This window comes from Sinocyclocheilus grahami, unplaced genomic scaffold, assembly GCF_001515645.1.
Source record: "Sinocyclocheilus grahami isolate Dianchi unplaced genomic scaffold, SAMN03320097.WGS_v1.1 scaffold38.1, whole genome shotgun sequence".
Taxonomy (NCBI): domain Eukaryota; kingdom Metazoa; phylum Chordata; class Actinopteri; order Cypriniformes; family Cyprinidae; genus Sinocyclocheilus; species Sinocyclocheilus grahami.
Genome location: NW_015505217.1, coordinates 2,447,264 through 2,471,610, shown reverse-complemented (window position 1 = coordinate 2,471,610; position 24,347 = coordinate 2,447,264). Strand labels below are relative to the sequence as shown.

Sequence of the window (24,347 nt, the reverse complement as noted above, 5' to 3'; positions counted from 1 at the left end):
ATTTAATAAAATATATTTATTTTATGCTGTGAAAATTGTATTTAATTTGATTTGATTTTTAATTTAATTTATAAAAGAATATTTTTTTTCTTTTTCTCTAGGAATGTTTAAATCGTCGTATTTGTGAAGTTTTATCAGTACAACAATGTTCACCCGCACCAGCAAGTGGCGCTATAGCGCAGAAGTGTTAAAAACAAACCATCGAGAAACGTGTTGCTGGCGGAAGTATTTCATACGTCGGTCTTGTAGTTCATTTAAAGCTCAATGTCGCTGTGATTGTAACGCTTAAGTCAATGAGTGCCTTTTAAAACAATCAAAATGGGTAAAAAGGGTAAATAAAAGAAAAGAAACTGAAAGGAGCGGAGAAAACAGCCGCTAAAATGGAGAAGAAGGTGTCAAAAAGATCGAAAAGAGAGGAGGTCAGTGAATTTATTGCTTAAGATATGCCACCATTAGCACTCAAAACAGTAAACCAACACAAATGCCATAGTTTAATTCTGTATTTTATGGAATCAGGAGGATTTAGAGGCTTTAATAGCAGAATTTCAATCCCTGGATGCGAAAAAGACGCAGGTGTTGGAGACGGCGTGTCCCCCTCCGTCCCCCAGGTGTGTGTTCATGTGTACAGGTGTGTGTTCATGTGTACAGGTGTGAGTTCATGTGTACAGGTGTGAGTTCATGTGTACAGGTGTGTGTTCATGTGTACAGGTGTGTGTTCATGTGTACAGGTGTGAGTTCATGTGTACAGGTGTGTGTTCATGTGTACAGGTGTGTGTACAGGTGTGAGTTCATGTGTACAGGTGTGTGTTCGTGTGTACAGGTGTGAGTTCATGTGTACAGGTGTGTGTGTTCGTGTGTACAGGTGTGTGTGTTCATGATGTCTACAGGTGTGTGTTCATGTGTACAGGTGTGAGTTCATGTGTACAGGTGTGTGTACAGGTGTACAGGTGTGTGTTCATGTGTACAGGTAGGTGTACAGGTGTGTGTTCATGTGTACAGGTGTGAGTTCATGTGTACAGGTGTGAGTTCATGAGTTCATGTGTACAGGTGTGAGTTCGTGAGTTCATGTGTACAGGTGTGTGTTCATGTGTACAGGTGTGTGTTTGTGAGTTCATGTGTACAGGTGTGTTTTCATGTGTACAGGAGTGAGTTCATGTGTACAGGTGTGTGTTCATGTGTACAGGTGTGAGTTCGTGAGTTCATGTGTACAGGTGTGATTTCATGGTTACAGGTATGAGTTCGTGAGTTCATGTGTACAGGTGTGAGTTCATGAGTTCATGTGTACAGGTGTGAGTTCATGTGTACAGGTGTGAGTTCGTGAGCTCATGTGTACAGGTGTGTGTTCATGTGTACAGGTGTGTGTTCGTGTGTGTTCATGTGTACAGGTGTGAGTTCATGGTTACAGGTGTGAGCTCATGTGTACAGGTGAGTGTTCGTGTGCACAGGTGTGTGTTCATGTGACATCTGAGTGACAGCTCGCGCTCTCCGCAGGTTGAACGCTTCTCTGTGCGCGCATCCCGAAAAAGACGAGCTGATTTTATTCGGAGGGGAATTTTTCAATGGGAAGAAAGTAAGTACTCATGTTGGTAAATGTGTAGCTATGTTTTGGAGCTCAAGTCATTAGCTGGTCAATCAGCTGTCATGTTCCAAGAACCATCCTGACCACCTTAAGCTTGTTATACTCTTATTGTATTCCTCATTTGTAAGTTGCTTTGGATAAAAGGTTTGTTGCTAGTACGAGACGGTCTGCTTGGTAATGACTAGCTCGGACCAACTAGAAACCAGCTACCAGTTTAAGCTGGATTTTCCACCAGGGGACATGATATATTGATATATTGATATATCATGTATTGTTGACATATATATTTATATAATATATCAATATACGGTCGATATATTCCTATGAAATATGTAAATACATATTAATTAGTTTGCTATTGTACAGAAGTGGCAAATCTTATCAACTGCAACACAAACTGTGTGCTCCCCATAAAGCCTCAAGTCAGTTATATGTTTCCTTTCTTTCAGAGGTTTCTGTACAATGAATTATTCTTCTACAACATTAAGAAAAACATCTGGGTGAAGGCAGAGATCCCGAACCCTCCTCCAAGACGCTGCCCTCAACAGGTACTCTTTTATCTTATTTAATTTGTAAGGTAAACCTAATATTTGAAATATTAAAATATAATTAATATTATAACATTTCTTTGACCGAAAATATATACAAACAATAAGATGGAACAGATTTTGTATTAATGCTGGACATGTTATTTCAGTCTTCACCACCAGGGGTCAGACTGTCTTAACTTAAGTCATTTATCTCAAGCACGTTTCTGTTGCTCTCTCTCCATCTCCCTGCAGGCAGTGGTAGTTCCCCAGGGTGGAGGGCAGATGTGGATATTTGGAGGGGAGTTTGCGTCTCCTGACGGCGAGCAGTTCTATCATTATAAAGATCTGTGGGTGCTTCACCTGGGGACACGCACATGGGAGCAAATCAAGTGAGTACTGTTTTGTTTGTGACAACTCACTGAGGACTGAGCAGTACTCAAGTGACATTTGGCAAGTCAAAGAAAATGCACTCTTATTTAAAATCTCGACACCATCCCAATTTTTTTAAGCCAAAAGCTTTTAAAATGTACTTGAAGACAACTTGACAGCAAAATAGACAAAATATCATCAAAATAGTAAAAAAAAAGTATTGAATTATTACCATATTTACCTACTATAGTATCAAAGATGCCATAACATATATCAAAATATCATGGATATTGCATGGATATTTTCTGCTATTTTTAGTGCATGTTATTCTAAAGGAAAATATTTGATCATAATACAATATATAATAGCATAAAATTAACCTATAATTATAGCTAATATATAACTTTTTGGTTTAAAATCAAGGATAAAGCAAGAGAAATTCATCACAAAAATCAAGTGTATTGTGAAAATTGCTCATATCTTCCTGAAAAGGACCATTGTTACCGAAAACCATAAAAATATAAAAAAATAACTAAAACTGATACACACATTTTATATATATATATATATATATATATATATATATATATATATATATATACATACATACATACATACATACATACATACATACATACATACATACATACAGCGGGTAAAATAAGTATATATATAGATAGATATATAGATAGATGGCTAGATAGAGATATAGATAGATATTAGTGCTGTCAAAAGATTAATCGCATCCAAAATAAGTCTTCATTTACATAATATATGTATGCGTACTGTTTATTTATTAAGTATATATAAATACACACACATTCAGTAAATATTTTGAATATATTTACATGTATATATTTATATTATATTTTATATTATATAAATATATTCAATATATAAACATAACATATATTTCTTATTTTCTTATATTTCTTAATAAATATACACAGTACACACTCATATTATGTAAACATAAACTTTTATTTTGGATTCGATTAATCACAATTAATTGTTTGACAGCACTGTTATTTATATATTTATATGAATGATAATTAATCATATATATATATATATATATATATATATATATAAATAAAATGTAAAACATTTAATACTCTTTAAATATTTTGTTTTTGTGATGCATATGTTCTCTGCTCTACAGGGATTATATTTATTACAATGATATTCACACTTTCAACCTGGACACATTCACATGGAGCCGTCTCCAGCCCACATGAACTGGCCCCTGTCCCCGTTCAGCCTGTCAAATGACCCCCACTCCTGATGGCAACGGCGGCATCATCTACGGCGGATACTTCAAAACTGTATGTTTTGGTGATTGATTACTGTAATTTTATTGATGTACACTGAAATTGATTCATCAGGTTTTACACTTACATGAATCTATGAGTGAATGTGAATTTATTTGAACATTATATTGAGTATAATTTTTTTTTGTTATTTTGGCGTGGGTTACATTTTTAGATAAACAACCTTTTTTCCCAACTGTTCTTTTGAACTTTCTATTTTCACCAAAGAATTCTAAAAATATATATATAAAAATGTATAATTTGTGGAAATCTATCGTTTTCACCAAAAATATTAAGTAGTTTTCAACATTGATAATAATAAGAAATGTTTCTTGAGCAGCACATCTGCATATTAGAATGTTTTCTGAAGGATCATGTGACACTGAAGACTGGAATAATGATGCTGAAAATTCAGCTTTGCTTCACAGGAATAAACTACATTTTAAAATGTTAAGTTATTTTAATGATATTTCACAATATTACTGTTTTTACTGTATTTTGTCAGTTAATGTAGTTCATGGAGTCATTATAGTGATGATAACATAATATCATAGTACTTTTGATCTATAGATACTAAGAATACAGTGGTACTACTAAATCATGTATAATAAACATATTGTCATGGTACATGGAAAAACACCATGGTAGTACTATGTCCAATAAATCATGATAGTGTCAAGGTACTTTTATTGTTTAGCATACAGTTGCTAAGCAACTTGCCACATTTATATAGAATCCTACTGATGTCCGGTCACATGAATAGCTTACAGTAGCTTAATTCGTATGGCCATAACTATTTGTTGCATGCTTATGTCACAAAATACAGAACCTCAACAATTGAATTGAAGATGGTTCATTTTTTTGAACATCCTCACTCCATATATAGACATGTGGCCTTTGAGGTTAAAGTGTAATGGATTTAAAACTGTTCACACCTTATATGTCCATCATTAGTTAAGCTGTGTTACACTTGGCTTCATTTTGCAAGAGCATGTTGATGGCAACTGCAACTGCTCTACACAGAGAACGAGGTATAGTGTCATTTCCAGGAGCTTGTCCTTGAGTAAACCCATGAGAGTAAACAGACGTAGGTGGTAATGGCTACCTTTCTCTTCCAGAGAGCGAAGAAGGATGTGGATAAAGGAACCATCCATTCTGACATGTTCCTGCTGAGGAGGGAAGGCAAAGAGGAGCAAGGTACCATCATTAGAGCCTCCACGGTCATCACTTGTTTAACGTGGGCTGCTTTTCTCTCCATTTCTCATTTTTGTTTGGAAAATCCACTTTCTTTTCCATGTCTGAAAAAGATTAGTTAAATTTTTCGCTCTTGTCCTGCAGAAAAGTGGACGTGGACGCGAGTGAACCCTTCAGGAGTCAAGCCCCCTCCTCGGTCTGGCTTCTCTCTGGCGGTGGGCCCCGGGGGCCGGGCGCTGCTCTTCGGTGGCGTCTGTGATGAGGAAGATGAGGAGTCTCTGGAAGGAGACTTTTTTTAATGACCTTTACTTTTATGATATCAACAAAAACGGTGGTTTCCTGCTCGGCTAAAGGTTGGCGTGATGTTTCGATTTAGTAAAGCCTCTAAATAAAGCCCCAAAAACATTAATATATACATTGTCTTTTTCTTGGCAGGGCAACAAGTCAGAAAAGAAGAAGAGGCGCCGTGGCAAGAAGGGAGAACAGACGAATGAAACTGAAGGGGAGAAAGAGGAGCCACAAGGTCCCACTGAGATTATTAAAGAGATCATGGCTGAGGATGGAACGGTTATGACCATCAAGGAAGTGATTCCAGCCGCACAGGCAGAGGAGGACGGTGAGGAGGACGGTGAGGAGGACGGTGAGGTCCCCTGGTGGAGCCCTTTCCTCGCTCCAGCGCCATGGCAACAGTGAAGCACAGCAAGTTGTACTTGTACGGCGGAATGTTTGAGGCGGGAGATCGACAGTTCACACTCAGCGATCTCTACAGCCTGGACCTGCATAAGATGGACCAATGGGACGTTCTAGTGGAAATGGACCCCAGTAAGTGGAAAGACAGCCCAGAATTCCCTTAGCTTCTATCTATCTGTCTGTCTGTCTGTCCGTCTCTGAATATCTATCTGTCTGTCTCTCTGACTCTTATCTGTCTGTCTCTTTCTTGTCATTGTTCTATGCATCGTTTGTTTGTCTGTCTGTCGGCAGGGTTGCCAGGTCTGTGAAACAAAACCCAAAGCCCAATTGCTATTAAAACTACAATCATATTTTTTATGCAGTTTTCCCTCTGTTGGGGGTCCGTCGAAAACATGTTATGGGGGGTGGGGGTGAGACCACTTTGAACCGCAGACTAAAAAATAACCCGCAGCAAAAGTGTAAAAGTAGCCCAATTCCACTATAAATCTTTGGAGTTGGCAACATTGTCTGTTGGTTTCACTATCTGTCGTTTGTTCTATCTATCGTTTGTTTGTCTGTCTGTTTCTCTATCTATCTATCGTTCTATTGTTTTATCTATATGTTGTATTGCAAATAGTTCAGTACAAAAAAGTATATGAAACAAGCCACGCTCGAGCACTTAATTCTTATTACAGAGACGCAGGAGTGGCTGGAAGAATCAGAAGATGAAGAAGCAGCAAAAGGGGGTGATGATGAGGAAGAGGAGGATTCCGAAGAGGAGAGTGAAGAAGGTGTGTATTTTGGAAATGCCAATCTTGCATTTCGGACACATTTGTGAAGGAGAAAAGTATTTAGATAGTAACGTTTAATGTTTACTTTCAGACAGTTCAAAATGATGCCTATTTATGAGATTGAAAGCTCATCCCTGAGGGTGGACACATACATTTTCCTTGATCAATGATCAAGGCCATGATTTGGGTCAGGTCCATGAGGTAGACATGAGCAGATGACAAAGGGTTTAGCTGCCAAGACCCAGGTCAACATCCACTGATTTTCTTTGACAACCAGAGCTGTGTGTTTTGCTTTGGGGTCCTTCTCGCTTAAATTCATTATTGTTAGATGCCAGTTTCGCTTGTCAGTTGTAATAACATCACTGATTGTTAGCTTGTGGCTGCTTCGTGGTTAGGTAGTATGCTAAACAAAGAGACTTTGTTGCCTCATCATCCACATTGGGGGCGTTTCGTGTTCAGAGTATCTCCATTTCAGTACTTCAGCTCCTGGGACATAAAGAGCCGAAAAGTTTATAGATTTTTAAAGAGAACAGAAGTGGTAACCTGGACAGGTGTTGACATTTTCTCTGTATCTCTCGATCAGATGCAGACCATCCTCCAGTAAAACCCGGAGAAGCGCTTGCGGATTATCAGACACGGACTGAGAAATACTGGCTGGGTCTGGCCCGAGCCAACATGGGTCCTGACGCCAAAGAGAAGAAAGTACAAAAGGTCGGCCACACCATGGCCAAGGTGTTCTTTGAGGATCAGGAATGAGATTTAACGTGTGTGTGTGTGTGAGAGTGAGAGAGAAGATCATTAAAGGGTTTGTTTTTGAGAAAGAGAATGGTGTAGTAAAATACTTGAAGACTGATTTTATATATATATATATATATCCAGCAAGGACACAGTAAATTAATCAAAAGTGGTGGTAAAGACATGTTAAAAACAATTGCCACAACTGTTTTCACCTTCAGTAAAAAGAAAAAAAAAGTTATATATATATATAAAAAAAAATTAGAATCAAAGAAATCCAACTTTGGTGAGCATAAGAGACTTCTTTCAAAAAACATAAAAATCTTACTAACCAATAGTGTGTATATAATCTTTTTTTTTTTTTTGTATTGCATGTACTTACGATAAATACGTTCATTACCCTAATGCAAAAATCTCATTATTACTGTTTTAAAATTTCTATATTGTCATATTTGGCATACTTATATAAAATGAGTTTAATACAGCAATGGTTTTACTAGCAAATTTTTTACTCATTATGCAAAAATATTTGCAAACATATATGCAAAAATATTTCCATTCATTAAAATTTACTTGTACATTTCTAAATCATGGTATTTTTTGTGGCTGTGCCGTTTTAAATAAAATAATTGTATTACAGTGTAACATTGTATTATGTTTCACTGTAATACAGTTCAAAATGATACTGAATGATACAGAATAATGAAAATCTCTTGAATAAATTTAAGAATAAGGGGAGATTAAAAAAAATAAAACTGAAGCATCTGGACACATCTGGAAAAAATGAGAAAAGCTTAAGGTCAGGATATTTGTTAAATAATATGTTATATTTCTGCTTATTTCACACCAACCCCAATATACCTGTAGAACACTTTGAATATAAGGCACGTGTAGCGTGGGACCATTCTGTGATACTTTTGTGTCTTTTTTAAAAGCTTGATGTCGACCGCCATAGACTGCCATTATATGGACAAGCATGTGGAATATATCGTTTTTAAAAATCTCCTTTTGTGGTTGGAAAAGGAAAGAAGGGCATACGACATGGCATTAGAACAACACAAGGATGAGTAAATAATGACTTAATTAATTTTGGCTGAATTATCCCTTTAATAATGGGCCTAATTTTCTTTATGTGAAAAAAGTTTCCTGTTTTGATTTGAGGTGTCCTGGAAATGTTTTTGTGAGCTTTGCCTAGACCCTATGTTAGGGGTTGTTTTGAGAGCTCTCTTTCTCCGTCTTGACTTCTGTCTTACCAATAGATTTAAAGAAATCACCCATAATCCTCTTCTAGTACTGGGACAAGGCTGAACTCAACACAGTGATTCAGTTACAGTAATCTCAGACAAAATTGGCTTAACTTCCTAGCAGACGTCCACCAAACAGACAGGCAGCCGGTCAGACGCACAGTTTTGGTGGAGGGGAGACAGTCAGGCAGTCATGTAAAAATGCCACGGATGCCCAGTAGGGTCAAAGGAAGTACACTGGTGTAATGTCATTATAATTCAAAGGCACATCTCGACTCATTAGTGTTGCCAGATCTTGCCAGAAAAAGAAAAACGTAAATAAGAACTATTCGGTACGTATCTTGTAAAACCTGCACCTGCTTATGTAGGCTACATTATTAACTTCATAAGCTGGATCGCTTATGAGCCGAGCCAAGCCCAAACAACAAACACACTTAATAAGAATTGCTTTTATGGCAACAATACAAGAGCACGCTCTGCGAAGCGGCCTAAAAACAAAACACGAGTCACGATGGCTCTGTCGACGGCGGTTTAATTAAGATCGCCAAACACAACGACTCGCTGTAATATCATGCAAAAGTAATGAATACCAAACGCGCAAGACGGCGAAACATTGCTATGGTTACCATGGTGACAATTAACGCAACTTCATGAGTGATTAGTGTTTCGTTGACACACAAAACGATAGTTTAGGAGATTTGCTCGCGTATTTAAATACTGTTGACCAGTGTTGGGGAAAGTTACTTTTAAAAGTAATGCATTACAATATTGCGTTACTCCCTAAAAAAGTAACTAATTACGTTACTTAGTTACTTTTAATGGAAAGTAATGTTACATTACTTTCGCGTTACTTTTTAAATATGAGCAGGGCTTGATTGTTTTTAATATAAAAAGTTCTATTTATAACAAATGTAAAAGCCCTTTCACACCAAAAAGTGTAATGAATAAACCTCAGGCTTTTGTAAGAAAAAGTAAATTCACGTCTGTACAGTAGAACGCAGGAGAAGAAACACTCTTCAGCAATAAAAAAAACAATGAAGCACAATTGTTAGTTTATCTAAAGCATTTTTGCTTATTAGTATGGTTGAACTGGATCATCAAAGGTCAGCAGCAAAGATATATTTAACATATTTAATTATTGCAGGTTTGCGTCTTATTCTGAGTTTGCATTTCACTGTTTTAATTCATTTTGATGAATACTAAATCTGTTTTTTGTGAGTGGGATGAATTACTGCACATTCACATTTAGTCTAGAACTACAGTAACATCATGTTCTCACAGCGCACACAACGCCTCTGTACTTCTGATTTCTCTCAACATGAGGACAGGAGAGCTGTCAGTCAATAAATGGGAAAACAAAGTAACTGGCATTACTTTTTGAAAAAGTAACTCAGATATTTTCTTGTAAATTAAAAAAGTAATGCGTTACTTTACTAGTTACTTGAAAAAAGTAATCTGATTACGTAACGCGCGTTACTTGTAATGCGTTACCCCCAACACTGCTGTTGACACTCCCGAAACCTTCTAGTGTGCTTCTATGATTTATTGGTAGCTTGTAATTATTTTCATATATTTATAGCTTTAAAGGAATAGTTTTAACAAAAATAAAAGGGGATCCATTCACACAGAACACATTTTTTTCTATGAAAAATTCAAAGCATGGGCAGTGGAATGGGGAAAAATGCAAGGCCTCGAGACCGTTTTTTTTAAAAGTTAACTTAGACATATTATGCCCCTTTTTACAATATGTTACATAAGTCTCTGGTGTACCCAGAATGTGTCTGTAAATTTTCAGCTCAAAATATCCCACAGATCATTTATTATATCATTTTGAAAATGCCTATTTTGAGTGGAAGCAGAAACATGCTGTTTTTCGTGCCTGTCTCTTTAAATGCAAATGAGCTGCTGCTCCCCGCCCTCTTTTCCAGAATAGAGCTGCACCATTACATCTCGGACCTGCTAAAAAACATATGTTTTGGTTCTGATTATCATGTTTATCGCGTTGAAATCATGCGTTTTAAACCATATGTTTAAACTTCTGATATACGGTTTTCTGAGCGCACACATCCGAAGCACACGGACAGAAAGCGGCTGTCACACATCATGCGAGTACTAAACTAAGTTCTCATTCACACACAAGTTTAGGTTAAAAACACACGAGTTACAAAAACAGTCGGTTATGTCAGTGAAGGTAAACAGCTGGAAAATAAATCGCATGTTTATTTTAGATCTGTGTGGCAGCAGCAATATACAGTAAATAAATCAATAAATCCACTGCTCTCTTGTCTCCTCTGAGGCTGGGACTCTAAATAGTGTTCTGTGCTCATCTGTGCAGCCAAAGACAGAACAGTTAGCATGTTTTGCTCAAACTTTCGCCATGGCATTAGAACTGGTACACCGTTGTCGCTTGCGAAATCAAAAAGACGGCGCCATGGGTGTAAATTTACAGATTAAGGGGAGGTAATATTATAATGAGATCCCTTTTCAACGTCACTATTCCTATTCTTATAACTATTCCTTTAAGATTGAGAGGTTTTGCGCAGGTGTCTCTGTGAATCCGGTGCAAATCTTCTCGAGTCAGTTATGGGGTGGATTTTTATGCTTATTTGTAAGCATTCCACCTCATGCTTCAGTGATGTGAGAAGAGGAGAGATGACATGTGGGGTTAGTTTCTACAGGAGAGGACAAGGATGAAAGTGAGAGAAAGAGACAAAACAAGGACATGAGAGAGACTTTGAAGATGAAATGAATTGTCCATGTGCCCTTGCAGACTGTATTTCATATTTTCAATGTATTTCACTTTTTTTTTACTCGCAATCCATCAAGAAGATTCATTTAAATTTTTGACAGGTTTGTGGAGGACGTCCTGACAGTGATGTTTTTTTCTTCAAAATAAAATAATCCTTATATGTGTGCAGTGAGAGAGGCCACACCTCTGGCATGATTGAGAACAATTCTATATGAAGGTTGCTTTAGTGATGGCACACTCTCACTGGGGAAATCTCATGCATCACCTGTTTGTCTGTTTTCATTTGCAATCTCCTGCACAGAGAATCTTCTATCACTTTCACTCAAACTTAATTAAATACAAGGAGTGGAAAACCGGCCATATTTTACCCCAAAATCAAAAGGAAAAAATAAGAATTAGCCTATATTTTGAAAGAAAATAAAGGACTATTACTTTTATTTTCATGTAAAATTGTCATTACTATAATGCATCTATTATAGTATTATTGTACATTATAAATACTGTGCTTGTATTACAGTATTTATTTTACATTATTACTGTAAAAATACTGTAATACAATGATTTTTTTCTATTAAAATCAAAATAAAGGTACAAACATAATCAAATGTTAGAAATAGTTTACAATTAAAATAAAATATCAGAAAAAAAGAAATGATATTTTGTGGCTATTTTAGAACAATTATTATTATTATTATTATTATTTTTTGCATTGTTTCTAAGCACACCCCTCCCCCACCACCACCAAATTTTTATTTCCATAAGGCATCTGAATGTTTTACTTTAACTTTTTTTGTAATAATTTTTTTAAGTTGATTTGTTACCGTAGTAATCTTATATTTTTCAGAAAAAAATAAATAAATAATAGAACTACCCATTATAAATACTGTGCTTGTATTACAGTATTTATTTTACATTATTACTGTAAAAATACTGTAATACAATGATTTTTTTCTATTAAAATCAAAATAAAGGTACAAACAGAATCAAATGTTAGAAATGGTTTACAATTAAAATAAAATATCAGAAAAAAAGAAATGATATTTTGTAGCTATTTTAGAACAATTATTATTATTATTTTTTTTTGCATTGTTTCTAAGCACACCCCTCCCCCACCACCACCAAATTTTTATTTCCATAAGGCATCTGAATGTTTTACTTTAACTTTTTTTTGTAATAATTTTTTTAAGTTGATTTGTTACCGTAGTAATCTTATATTTTTCAGAAAAAAATAAATAAATAATAGAACTACCCTCAATAGTATTACTAACAGTGTACAATTTAATTTTGTTTCACATCATATTATTAAAAAGTTATTACAATAATGAGAATGTGCAAGTGTGAGGTGGGTGGATTAATATTCTCATAAAATAGGTTTTCTTGTCTTTTTAAAAATATATAAAAAAAATTATTTATAATTTTAAGTTTATTTATTAATTCGTTATTTTGGGGTAAAACATGACTTCCCCTTATTTTGGGATTTTTATTTTATTTTTTATTTTTGTTGGGTGGGGGTCGGGGTCCAAACTTGTTACTTTTGGAACATATGGAGAAAGAAAGGCCAAAAAACAAAAACAGACTCAATAACCACAACACAAGAGCTTACTTTCAAACACTTTCATTATTTTCTCCATATAACTCAAAAAGAAACAGACCCCCCCAGGAAAAGTAAAGAACTGAATGATAGAGGAAGAGAAAGAGAGAGATAAAAGAACTGGGCATGCTTGGGCATGCTATAGGCGCATAGGGTGACGGATACATCCAGGTCAAACGGTACAAGAGCCGGCGGTGTGGGTCAACTGCAGCAACTTCCTGCTTCAAAGACCCTTTGGAATCCCACCATCTCCGTCACATGCAGCCGTTGTGGTATCAAAGTGAGCCAGTCAATGAGTTTGCAAACTTCTCGGACCAACCCAGGTACTCGAGTTGAGCAAATGTATGACTCCATACATTTGGGCCCCCAGCTTGCGTTCCTTTACATCAGCATAGTTGTCATTTGTACATTTCATTTTGTTGGTCTTTTGTTTTCCTTTTTTCGGCTGGATAGAGAAACGGGAGAAATATGTGGAAGGAAGGGAGGTGGGCGAGAAAGGGATAGAGAGAGAGTACACAAACTGTGAATGAATCATTGCCAGGAGGACAGACTCAAGGGGGAAAGTACAAGCCCATACACACATGCTATAAAAACATCTCAATCTTTGCGTTCTGTTAGCTGGCTATAAAAAAATAAACAAAACACCTCTCTTTGATTGTTTGTTTCACTCGTTTTCGTTTCGTCTCAGATTTGGGGGCGGAAAGGTCGCTGGATGCCAAGGCTAGCACTCGGACCACGGGTTCATCATTGGCAAACCCGATCAGACCTGTTTCACTATGTATCAAAGTAACAGTTTTCAACACACTCATATAACAGTTTGTAAGTATGTTGGCGAATTAGTGGCGAATTGGTACGATCTCATTCGTAGGATTGTTGCGCTGCTTTGAGGTGCGTTCTCATGGTGAAATTTTACCTACAAATGGTATGTTTTCATTCAAGTAAGATCCATACAAAATCACCAATTCGTACAACATCTTATATATTCGCTTTAGAATGTGTTGAACAAGTCCAAATAAAATTTTTGCAGTTTTTACACCGCATCCAAAACTTACTAGCACACATTTCCGTACGTTTTTTTTCCCGATAAGGTTACCTATACAAAACTAAAACATACGTAAGCATGCAACTTTGTTTTTTTCTTTTACTTTTACAAAAACAAGGCAGTTGGCATTTTTCAGACGTCTTGCAAATAGCTAAAAAAGTTTTTTTTCCTTTTATCAATAAATATTTGTTTTTTGAAAGCAGTAGTTGGGAAAAAAACTTTAACAGTCTCTTGAATGTCTGGTCGGGAACGCCAGCATCTCGCGCAGCATGTGGCTTTCAGGTGTGCATGGTGAGTTCGGCAGGTGCTCGCACGTTCTGGTGATTTCATCAAAGAGAGTAAGGGGGCGCTGTAATGAGAATGACCTCACAGAATGTCATGTGCTTGCTAGCCCTCATACAACATTCAAACAAATTTTAAATAACGTAATACTGCAGAAAAGCTCAAACGTAGAAAAGTGCTGCCAAAGATCAAACCCATGCTACGTCGTGTTGAATGTACAGTGTATAATCTTACATGCAGCCAGGACCTGTTTATAAAAGATAAATGAGTCGAACTGTGTTATGATTTATTCTGCTGAAATTTTTTTTCCAAGTTTCATTTGGAGCAAGATTAATGATGAAGCCCTTTCAGATCGTATAACTTTTGGATCTGGGAATTTTTCCAAATGCATATAGGTCAGATTCGCCAGAGTACAAATGTTGCAGATGCTGAAACGCTGGTGGCGCTGTGTCTTTGTGATTACCAGACTTGAACTTTTACTAACCCACTTTGGTTGTGCTTGTTTAGCCGACTTCTATTCGACATATGCAACATTTTTAGGCAAATTCGAAGGTGTTTCGACATCAAAAAGCTTTGTAGACTCGTTTAGGTCCACTGCAATTAATAATTAAGAAGTGTCTTTAATTTTCATTTCAGGCCCACCATGACATTCTGGAGTCTGCTGGTAGTTGACGTACCACAAAGAAGGAAAATGGAGGTGTACAGGAAATGAGAGGAGCGCTTGGCGTGTTATTCCAATGAGTGACAAAAACGAGGACATGGAGAAACATAAGCAATGCTTAGGAGAGGTGCGCGAGGGAGGCGGGTGGGGTTAGAAAGGGGCCGTTTCCCATCACTTTGAACCTGTTGACATCATAGCTGTGTAACGCTGTCGTCACCCGAAAAGATGATGATGGCGGTCGCCCTTCACCCTTACGCCACCTTGCACACCCTCCCTCACCAAAGCCACAGTTCAAATGAGTCCAACACCCAAACACAAACCAAACCCAAACGAAAACCGAAAAAAAGCCACCAGCATTGTCAAGAAAAAGGCAAGTAAGGAATATGAAATAAAAAAGAGAAACAAGTATATCAATTTATAACATCATTAATGAGTGAGTGAATACATAGGATAAAACTAGAAGTTCAAAAGGATGCTTGAAACCATTTCAGATAAAAAAGAAAAGAAATCAAGAAATCAAAACGAGCTCTTTGGAGACAGAAAAGCAGACAGAACTGCTGAGCCCAGTTTTGTGTCGTTGCCCTCCTCCGTCCATGCTGGAACTTCAATAGAAGTACACTGGTCATTTGTTTAAAAAAACGGGCCGGAAACCAGATCAGTTGTGATGACACTAGTATTGATTTGATAATAGTGTAGCTGGACAAGAGGAATTGATAGGCAATGCAGAGTTTAAATAAAAAAATGGACAAACAAAATGGCGACTCCAATGTTGAGCAAAATCACCATGACTACCAGAATAGAGTTGGAGCCCTGTTGAGTGAGAAAGAAAAAGGAGAAAGGTCAGTATTTGTTTATACAGTGTGTTTCGTATAAACAAATATACAGCACTTATTTGCATGCTATGTTGTTTTAGTTGTTTGATTCACTAAAATAAATTATGCAAATCAGGTAAGAGTGCAAACATGCCCAAAAATCAGTTTTGAACACAATCTGCCTGGTGTAATTCCACAAGAATGACCCCGAGCGATTTCGTTGGCTAAAATAACATTTTAAAGGGTACTCATTTTAGTGCCTGATCTTACAAAATTGCTGTATGCTGTATGTCGACTAAACTACATTATTATAATTAATAATAATAATTCCTTACAATTATATAGCGCTTTTCTGGGCGCTTTACATAGAAGGGGGGAATCTCCTCAACTATCACCAGTTTGATATGATCATTAATGCCCAAAGAAACAGATCATTTCTAATTTTTTTATGTTTTTGTAATTTTTTTCAAAATAATCACTTGTGTACTAGGTAAGCATTTGGCAAGCTAATCACTTAGTGTACTTGCTTAGCATTTGAAGTTAGCTAACATTTGGCAAGCTGATCACTTAAGGTGTGTCCCAGATCACATATTTATGCACTATTCTATAACGTTTTATAGTATAAATAGTGTGAGTAGTGTGTTCATGCTGAAAATTTCAAAATGATAAACTTTAAATTGTACCCCAAAAATTACACTTTACCGCACTTCAAATACCCCCAAAAAACAAAGTGTGGAATGTTGAGCACTTCATGCACTCAACTGTCGCAGTTTTAATTACGTAGCGAAGGGGGAGGGGCTATCAGGCTTGGTTTATGAATGACAAAATAAGCTTATATAATTCACTACATGGTTGAGTACATAGTGAATAAGTACATAGTGTGTAGTGGGTCACAAAGCAACAAGCCCCGTGAAGCCATGGTTTACAGTGAATTTATAGCAGCCAAAGAGGTTTTAGGCACTCTGCTTCACGCCGGGCCTAACAACGTCCCTTAGCTGTTAGAAATTCACTGTAAACCATGGCTTCTTGAGGCTTATTGCTTTACAGTACTCTTCTAAACTAGCAGCCAAAAAAAATGCCTAAAGTGTACTCAACTACCCTGTGTGTCTGGATATTAGTTGGTTATAGTGCTCTTCTCGATCTTAGTTGGTTTTGGGTGCACTGCAAATAGTTAACATTAAGTGCGGCAAGCAAATAGTTCTCACTTTGTGTGAATACACGGCTCTCTATTAACCTAATTTGCATAGAAAGGAGGCATGTTTGCGCTGATACAGAATGACAATGACTAAAATACCCATGCCGATATTCTAGCATGTTTTGCACCTGCTGAGTGACTTTGCGCTGAAGTATGACATGCTAAAATTGCGCAACTGTTACGTGAATTTGCTCCACAGTGTATTAAGCAGTCAACATACTAAAGTCCTAGATTCACTGCAAAACACGTTTGCACTCTACAGTGCGTGATTAAAGAAAGCCGCATGATTATTCCATTCCCCTCGGCTCACCAGAGATACGGTATTATCTCAATGGAAATTAGAGTCTGTACTGCATTGTGCCAGCCCTCGTAAGGACCAACGTATTTGCAAAGAGCCGGGTTTGTCGAGCGCACTTTTTAATTGATGGGCTCATGTAAGTGTGTCTTGGACAATGTTTACAACCATTGAGGAGAGGGACACACGCGCTGCACATGCAAGACACATGTGATGCATGAAATTAGGCTGTGACAAGCGAACCGGACACAGTAGTGTTAAGAAGACGCCGTGAGCGCTGATTTTGCGCAATGAATTAGGACAAGCGTATCTCATAGAGTCACATTTAGCGCATCTTCCTGTTGAGCAAACACATTTTGCTCTCCACAGTTGTTTTATTGTAGAGTCAGACAGCTGTGCACTGTGTTGGGCCTGTTCTTCCTCCTCATGTGCTAAGCTAATCAGTTGTTTAGATATCTCCGGAATGCATAAATGTTGTTAAAAACATTGACAGCGTAAACGGGGCTAGCTATTGTGCAGATGTGTTTTTGTTTCATGTTAACCTGTCTTACACAAGTCTGCTGCATTGCTTGCCTCTCTGCGGCTACAAACATAAACCCCCTCCTTCCTAGAACTCACTCTTGTCGTTTGATTGGCCACAACCCGAGCAAGGCATAAGCTGTTCCCTAGCAACAGTGTGTGGGACAGCCAATGCAGGGCTGCGTTGTGGAAGGAGCCACTTTGCCAATTTGCTGTTACCAAGGTGTTCTTAGTGCAGAAAGAGATCGTAGGGCCGCTAGGCAGTGGAAGGGGCCAGTTTGAAGTGTGGATATGTGTCCAGGTTGTATGTCTCGGGCTGTTGTCAGGTCCTGTATTCTCTTGGGACTCCAAACACCTACGCTGTGTTTGTGGAGGTTATTCTTCTAACTCATGGGCTCTCAGGCACCGATGCATACTAAAACACCTGGTGCATTTGCAGTCGATTAGAAATGTATTTGATCTATTTTGAAATTCTGTAATTGGATTTTATGATTCAACATTCAAATGTTTTATTGGACAAAATGTTTACTGAAATGTTAAGGTTGTGAAATATGTTTAAAATCAGGGGCACCGCTATGGTTTCTGGGCCCCTTGAACAGCATATTGTCTCAGGCCCCCTTGGTAGAAATCATGTTTGGGCCCCCTCTCCCTCCTCGGGCCCTTAGAATAGTCCCAAATTTTCCACCTGTTACGGTGCCCCTGTTTGAATTTATTTCTTAAGTTCAAGCAATAGTTCACCTGGAAATTAAGATTTGGTCACCATTTACCTCACGTTTTTCCAAAACCTGTGGGGATGTCCAATCTTGCACCTAGAGGGCCACTATCCTGCAGAGTTTAGCTTCAGTCCTAATCAAACACATCTAAACCAGCTCATCAAGGCCTTCAGGATTACTAGAAGCATCCAGGCAAGTGTGGCAGGTTGGAACTAAACACTTCAGGATATTGGCCCTTCAAGAGCAGAATTGAACACCCCTGCAAGTTTTTGTCATCTGTTTCTTATCCAGAGCTCATATAGGCCACTTTTACCAAACTTTTATGGTGTTTGGCATCCTTTATAAAGCTTGCAAGCTTTATTGTAAATGTATTGAGTCTTTCTTATTTCTCTTTTTGTGCTGCTCTGAAGAAAGTAAGTCATACGAGTTTGGACTGACATGAGGTTAAGCAAATGATACCAAAACTTTCAATTTTGGGGAAACTATTCCTGTTTTCTGTGTAGTGCATCTTCACTTACCGAGTTCACTTTGAGCTGAGACTGATTCTCATCATCGTGCTCTAGTGCAATAGGTGGGGATTTCTGTGGGGGTGAGAGTGTGAGGTCCCTACGGAGGATCAGTTGTTTAGATATCTCCGGAATGCATAAATGTTGTTAAAAACATTGACAGCGTAAACGGGGCTAGCTATTGTGCAGATGTGTTTTTGTTTCATGTTAACCTGTCTTACACAAGTCTGCTGCATTGCTTGCCTCTCTGCGGCTACAAACATAAACCCCCTCCTTCCTAGAACTCACTCTTGTCGTTTGATTGGCCACAACCCGAGCAAGGCATAAGCTGTTCCCTAGCAACAGTGTGTGGGACAGCCAATGCAGGGCTGCGTTGTGGAAGGAGCCACTTTGCCAATTTGCTGTTACCAAGGTGTTCTTAGTGCAGAAAGAGATCGTAGGGCCGCTAGGCAGTGGAAGGGGCCAGTTTGAAGTGTGGATATGTGTCCAGGTTGTATGTCTCGGGCTGTTGTCAGGTCCTGTATTCTCTTGGGACTCCAAACACCTACGCTGTGTTTGTGGAGGTTATTCTTCTAACTCATGGGCTCTCAGGCACCGATGCATACTAAAACACCTGGTGCATTTGCAGTCGATTAGAAATGTATTTGATCTATTTTGAAATTCTGTAATTGGATTTTATGATTCAACATTCAAATGTTTTATTGGACAAAATGTTTACTGAAATGTTAAGGTTGTGAAATATGTTTAAAATCAGGGGCACCACTATGGTTTCTGGGCCCCTTGAACAGCATATTGTCTCAGGCCCCCTTGGTAGAAATCATGTTTGGGCCCCCTCTCCCTCCTCGGGCCCTTAGAATAGTCCCAAATTTTCCACCTGTTACGGTGCCCCTGTTTGAATTTATTTCTTAAGTTCAAGCAATAGTTCACCTGGAAATTAAGATTTGGTCACCATTTACCTCACGTTTTTCCAAAACCTGTGGGGATGTCCAATCTTGCACCTAGAGGGCCACTATCCTGCAGAGTTTAGCTTCAGTCCTAATCAAACACATCTAAACCAGCTCATCAAGGCCTTCAGGATTACTAGAAGCATCCAGGCAAGTGTGGCAGGTTGGAACTAAACACTTCAGGATATTGGCCCTTCAAGAGCAGAATTGAACACCCCTGCAAGTTTTTGTCATCTGTTTCTTATCCAGAGCTCATATAGGCCACTTTTACCAAACTTTTATGGTGTTTGGCATCCTTTATAAAGCTTGCAAGCTTTATTGTAAATGTATTGAGTCTTTCTTATTTCTCTTTTTGTGCTGCTCTGAAGAAAGTAAGTCATACGAGTTTGGACTGACATGAGGTTAAGCAAATGATACCAAAACTTTCAATTTTGGGGAAACTATTCCTGTTTTCTGTGTAGTGCATCTTCACTTACCGAGTTCACTTTGAGCTGAGACTGATTCTCATCATCGTGCTCTAGTGCAATAGGTGGGGATTTCTGTGGGGGTGAGAGTGTGAGGTCCCTACGGAGGGGCCGAGCCTCTAGCTTTTCCCCCACTCGTAGACTGTCCAACTTTCGCACTGAGTCCGGAGCCGGCCCCTCCTGTGCGTCCCTGGGCCCTGAGGCTTCCTGGACAACCCGTTCCCGGTCACGAATTTTACCCCGTCGCTGTAGTGTATGTCCACGGGACTCTGAGTGACTGTGCCACTCCTCCCCATGCCCATAGGGCTTTTGGGAGATATGGGAGTCCATTGGCTGCAACGGCCTCATCTCCATTTCGTAATTGCTCAGTTTTTCCTCATCCTGCTCTAAGAGACGGGAATGAGCCAAACTGTCTACATGTACCCGTTGAGATGTCCAGGAAGATGAGGGTCCATCTGGCCTCCTTTCCCGTTGGGTTTTGTGATTCGAGGAACTGTGGTCTCGAGGCTTATGATTGGAGGAGTGCTTGTGGCCGTTGGCCCGTGCCGCCCCAACCCGTACCTCGTCTTGCACTGAAGGAGTTGTGGAGCGGCTGCTGCCCCGACTACCACCTCTACTACTGCCCCCACGGGAGGGACGCTTGTCCTCGCTCCAACTGTTAGCCCTCAGGTACTCTCCACCTCCACCCGAACCACCACCACCTCTCCCCTCCATCAGCACCTGTATCTCTTGTGTTCCTCCACGCTCCTCGTCCACTGCAGTTTGTCGCAGAAAGCGGGCGTTTTTGGTGCGGTGGGAAGATTTGGTGGTTGGGCTTCGGGGAGGCGTGGAGGGCCGACTGGGAGTGGGGCTCACGTCTGGGGTAAGGTCTGGGGGCATGGAGCCCTTCATATAGAGCTCAGTGCTATCCGCGGTCCCACTCGAGATAACTTCCACGTCGTTCTCGCTCGAGTTCTGCTGTTTGGGTCGCTGGCACTCCACTCCTACACGGAGACAGAGAGACAAGTTTTAATTTTAAAACATGTAGGCATGCCACACACTTTAAATGTTGTACTTATTCCTGCAAAGGGGGTGTATGGGATGGAGCACCTGTATCTCTTGTGTTCCTCCACGCTCCTCGTCCACTGCAGTTTGTCGCAGAAAGCGGGCGTTTTTGGTGCGGTGGGAAGATTTGGTGGTTGGGCTTCGGGGAGGCGTGGAGGGCCGACTGGGAGTGGGGCTCACGTCTGGGGTAAGGTCTGGGGGCATGGAGCCCTTCATATAGAGCTCAGTGCTATCCGCGGTCCCACTCGAGATAACTTCCACGTCGTTCTCGCTCGAGTTCTGCTGTTTGGGTCGCTGGCACTCCACTCCTACACGGAGACAGAGAGACAAGTTTTCATTTTAAAACATGTAGGCATGCCACACACTTTAAATGTTGTACTTATTCCTGCAAAGGGGGTGTATGGGATGTGAACATGCCCTTGCATAAGCTTCCATCTGTCTTAAAGTCCCCATGAAATCAAAATTAATTTTTTTGGGTGTTAGTATCAATATGTTAGTCTTAAGGTTATCTATAAGGCAGTGTGCTCCAAAAAGTTAACACAATTTGCATTTAGAAGATATAAGCTTCCGAAGCTTGCACTTCGTCACTTCCGCCAAAATGGCTCAATGATTTTTTTTGACGTCACATCGTACTTCAGCTTCTCATCAATCTTTCTGTCCAATCAAATGCTCTCTAGAATCCGAAGCGCCCGCCCCCTACACTATAAAATAGCGGAGCGGATCACATGCACGAGTCGGCGCAGACCACAAAATATATCGGAGCTATTTGAATTCTACACAGAATGCTATATTTTATAGCAATAAGGATGAGATTGTGGCTGGCATAACCTGTCAAATGCGGCTTTACGGAGCTCAACGGCTCTGAACGGCTCTAGCCCAAGCTGTGATATAAACTAATGCTATTGGCTATTTTTAAAAAGGGGCGGGGCTGCTTGATATGTCTCACTCTGTCTTCCTGTTTCAGTTAAAATGGCGTCAACACATAGAGTAACGCTGCGTGTTTCTAAGCATTTCTAAGCAAGGGGACCTTTAAGGAAAAAAACAAATAAATACAAAAATTTTCATTATTAAGATTACGCAGAGATTAAGATTGAGCAGACCTGAATCAAATTCTTATTTGTATATGCATAGTTACAGAACTGCTCCTTTTAGTGCAACTTTTTTCCCAAATGACTCATGCGCTATGTTCCAAGTCTTCTGAAGCGATGGGATAGTCATAATTGCCATTATGAAGTGAACATTTTTAGTGTGTAATAATTTGGGTTTATGTTGGTGTGCCATGCTAGGTTTGACGTCACTGACACTAAACCAAAAGTGGTGCCCCGTTTCAAACATGCAAATTATGTTTGCATAATGTAGCTTAACATATTTGGCAGAATTTTATACTGGTACATCCCTAATGTTTTGTTATGGTCTTTATTCAAGTTTTGGTCACTATTTAAACTGTAGATATATAGGAAAGAGCTGCAAGAAAATTCTTCAGGAATTCTCTTCCTGTGTTCCACAGAAAAAATATTTGGCTAGCAGGTTTAAAACAACATATGAGTGAGTTAATCATAACAGAATTAAAATCTTTGGGTGAGTTTTCCCCATACAACCCTTGATTGCTTGAAGCACATGGGCCATTCCTGGTAAACTTGATACAGTGTAACTTATCAAAGCTTTCCAGAGTCAGCACCATGGCTGCTCTAATCAGCTCAGCTAATGAGACCCGAAGATTTTCAAGCCTGTTTGCGCTACAGGCGCACATCTCTATGAACCCGTAAGTACATAACTTTCAACTTAACCTCATAAAGGCTTGTACTCCAACTGTAAACATCATTTACAAATCTGTTGCAAGTCAGCACATCTCAACTAAGTTTGTTCTAACATTTCTAAGGTCATCACATGGCATAACTTTATCATTTAGAAATATCAACCCTTCCAGGAGGTCGCATACACTGATCCAGCACAGTGTGAGTGCTTATAGCTCTCCTGTAAAGGGGTGTTTTGTGATGGGATGCGATCTGAGAGTGTATAAATTCTTGCAGATGTGTGGGGGTGTGACAGCGACCGAAAGTGTGACTGTGTATACAGTATGTGTGTTTATGTATGTGGGTGGTGTGAATATGTGTGTGTGGGTATTGTGTGTGCATGCATAAATTTCATTGTGTATGTCAGCTAGCTTTGCGTGGGCTTGTCGGAAAGGTCAGCGCTGACCTCCCCTCATCTTCTTATTGCCTCTTCTATCACTCATTCCCCCCGCATGGCACAGTAGGGGCATCGACCCCTACAGTCCTGAACCCATCCGGCACCTACACTCGCACACAAAGACGCTTTCACCGACACTCTGCCATTCGTCTCCTGAGCTATTACACACACACTTATATAAATCTACCTCTGACTGATTGCTAGTGCTGACATAAAATGATCAGCGCTAAATCATGCTCGTCTTCCTGAGAATCAATGAAAAATATTAGCACCTTTTCAAATGACGGCAAGACTGTGTTTTCAAAGTTAACTTATTGGAATATTTAGCATTCACAGTTAACTGGAAAGCTTAGTCACACTGTCAAACAGTTTGAAGCCCCTGTTATTTTTAGTCTCCAGACTCGGCTGGTTGCACTCACTGTTTCCTCGGTGCTGGAAAGAGGGGGAGAACTCTTTGGCGGTGATCCGGGCCAGCCTGCACTCTTCCTGGGCTTTCTGCGCTGCCGTCATCGCGGCATCGGCTTTCCCTCTGGCGTGAGCTGTCCTGTGAACGTAGCGGTCCGGGACAAAGATGTTGAAATGTGGAGAGAAAGACAGAGTTAGAAAAGGACAGGGCTTGTGGGCTTGCATTTAAGGTGAAGTGTGCAATTTATATACGCAGCATATATAGACAAAAATTTGAATAATTAGGTTAAATATTTTTTTAATAAATAAGCAAAAAAAATTTTTTGTTTATTTATCACAATAAGACCAGGGATATTTATTTTAAGTTACTGGTCTTATTGTAAATGAATAATCGATGCACATTTGTACTCTTAAAGGGATAGATCACCCAAAAAAGAAAATTCTGTCATTAATTACCCTGATGTCGACAGCAATGCAACTAACATGTTCAAGGCCCAGAAAGGTAGTATAGACG

The 24,347-nt window shown here is 39.2% G+C and overlaps 2 protein-coding genes across 2 annotated transcripts in view; one reads left to right on the top strand and one right to left on the bottom strand.

The window, feature by feature from the left end:
- The first annotated feature begins 228 nt into the window (after positions 1-228).
- Positions 229-7,265, top strand: klhdc4 (kelch domain containing 4). Its single transcript, XM_071582370.1, is given in 15 exon segments — positions 229-336; positions 339-419; positions 517-608; positions 1,492-1,570; positions 2,029-2,127; positions 2,362-2,498; positions 3,641-3,803; positions 4,907-4,985; positions 5,127-5,272; positions 5,274-5,310; positions 5,313-5,335; positions 5,418-5,625; positions 5,628-5,804; positions 6,347-6,442; positions 7,026-7,265. Coding segments are annotated over 15 exon segments (1,608 nt in total). The 5' UTR covers positions 229-318; the 3' UTR covers positions 7,199-7,265.
- A 7,725-nt stretch (positions 7,266-14,990) lies between these two features.
- Positions 14,991-24,347, bottom strand: part of jph3b (junctophilin 3b) — a 33,584-nt gene continuing 24,227 nt past the window's right edge. The window contains exons 3-6 of the mRNA XM_016267494.1: positions 23,848-23,972; positions 21,284-21,546; positions 20,207-20,914; positions 14,991-15,556 (exon numbers count right to left, since the gene is read on the bottom strand). Of these exons, the coding sequence (XP_016122980.1) occupies positions 15,476-15,556; positions 20,207-20,914; positions 21,284-21,546; positions 23,848-23,972 (1,177 nt within the window). The 3' untranslated portion in view covers positions 14,991-15,475. The remainder of the gene's footprint in view (positions 15,557-20,206; positions 20,915-21,283; positions 21,547-23,847; positions 23,973-24,347) is intronic.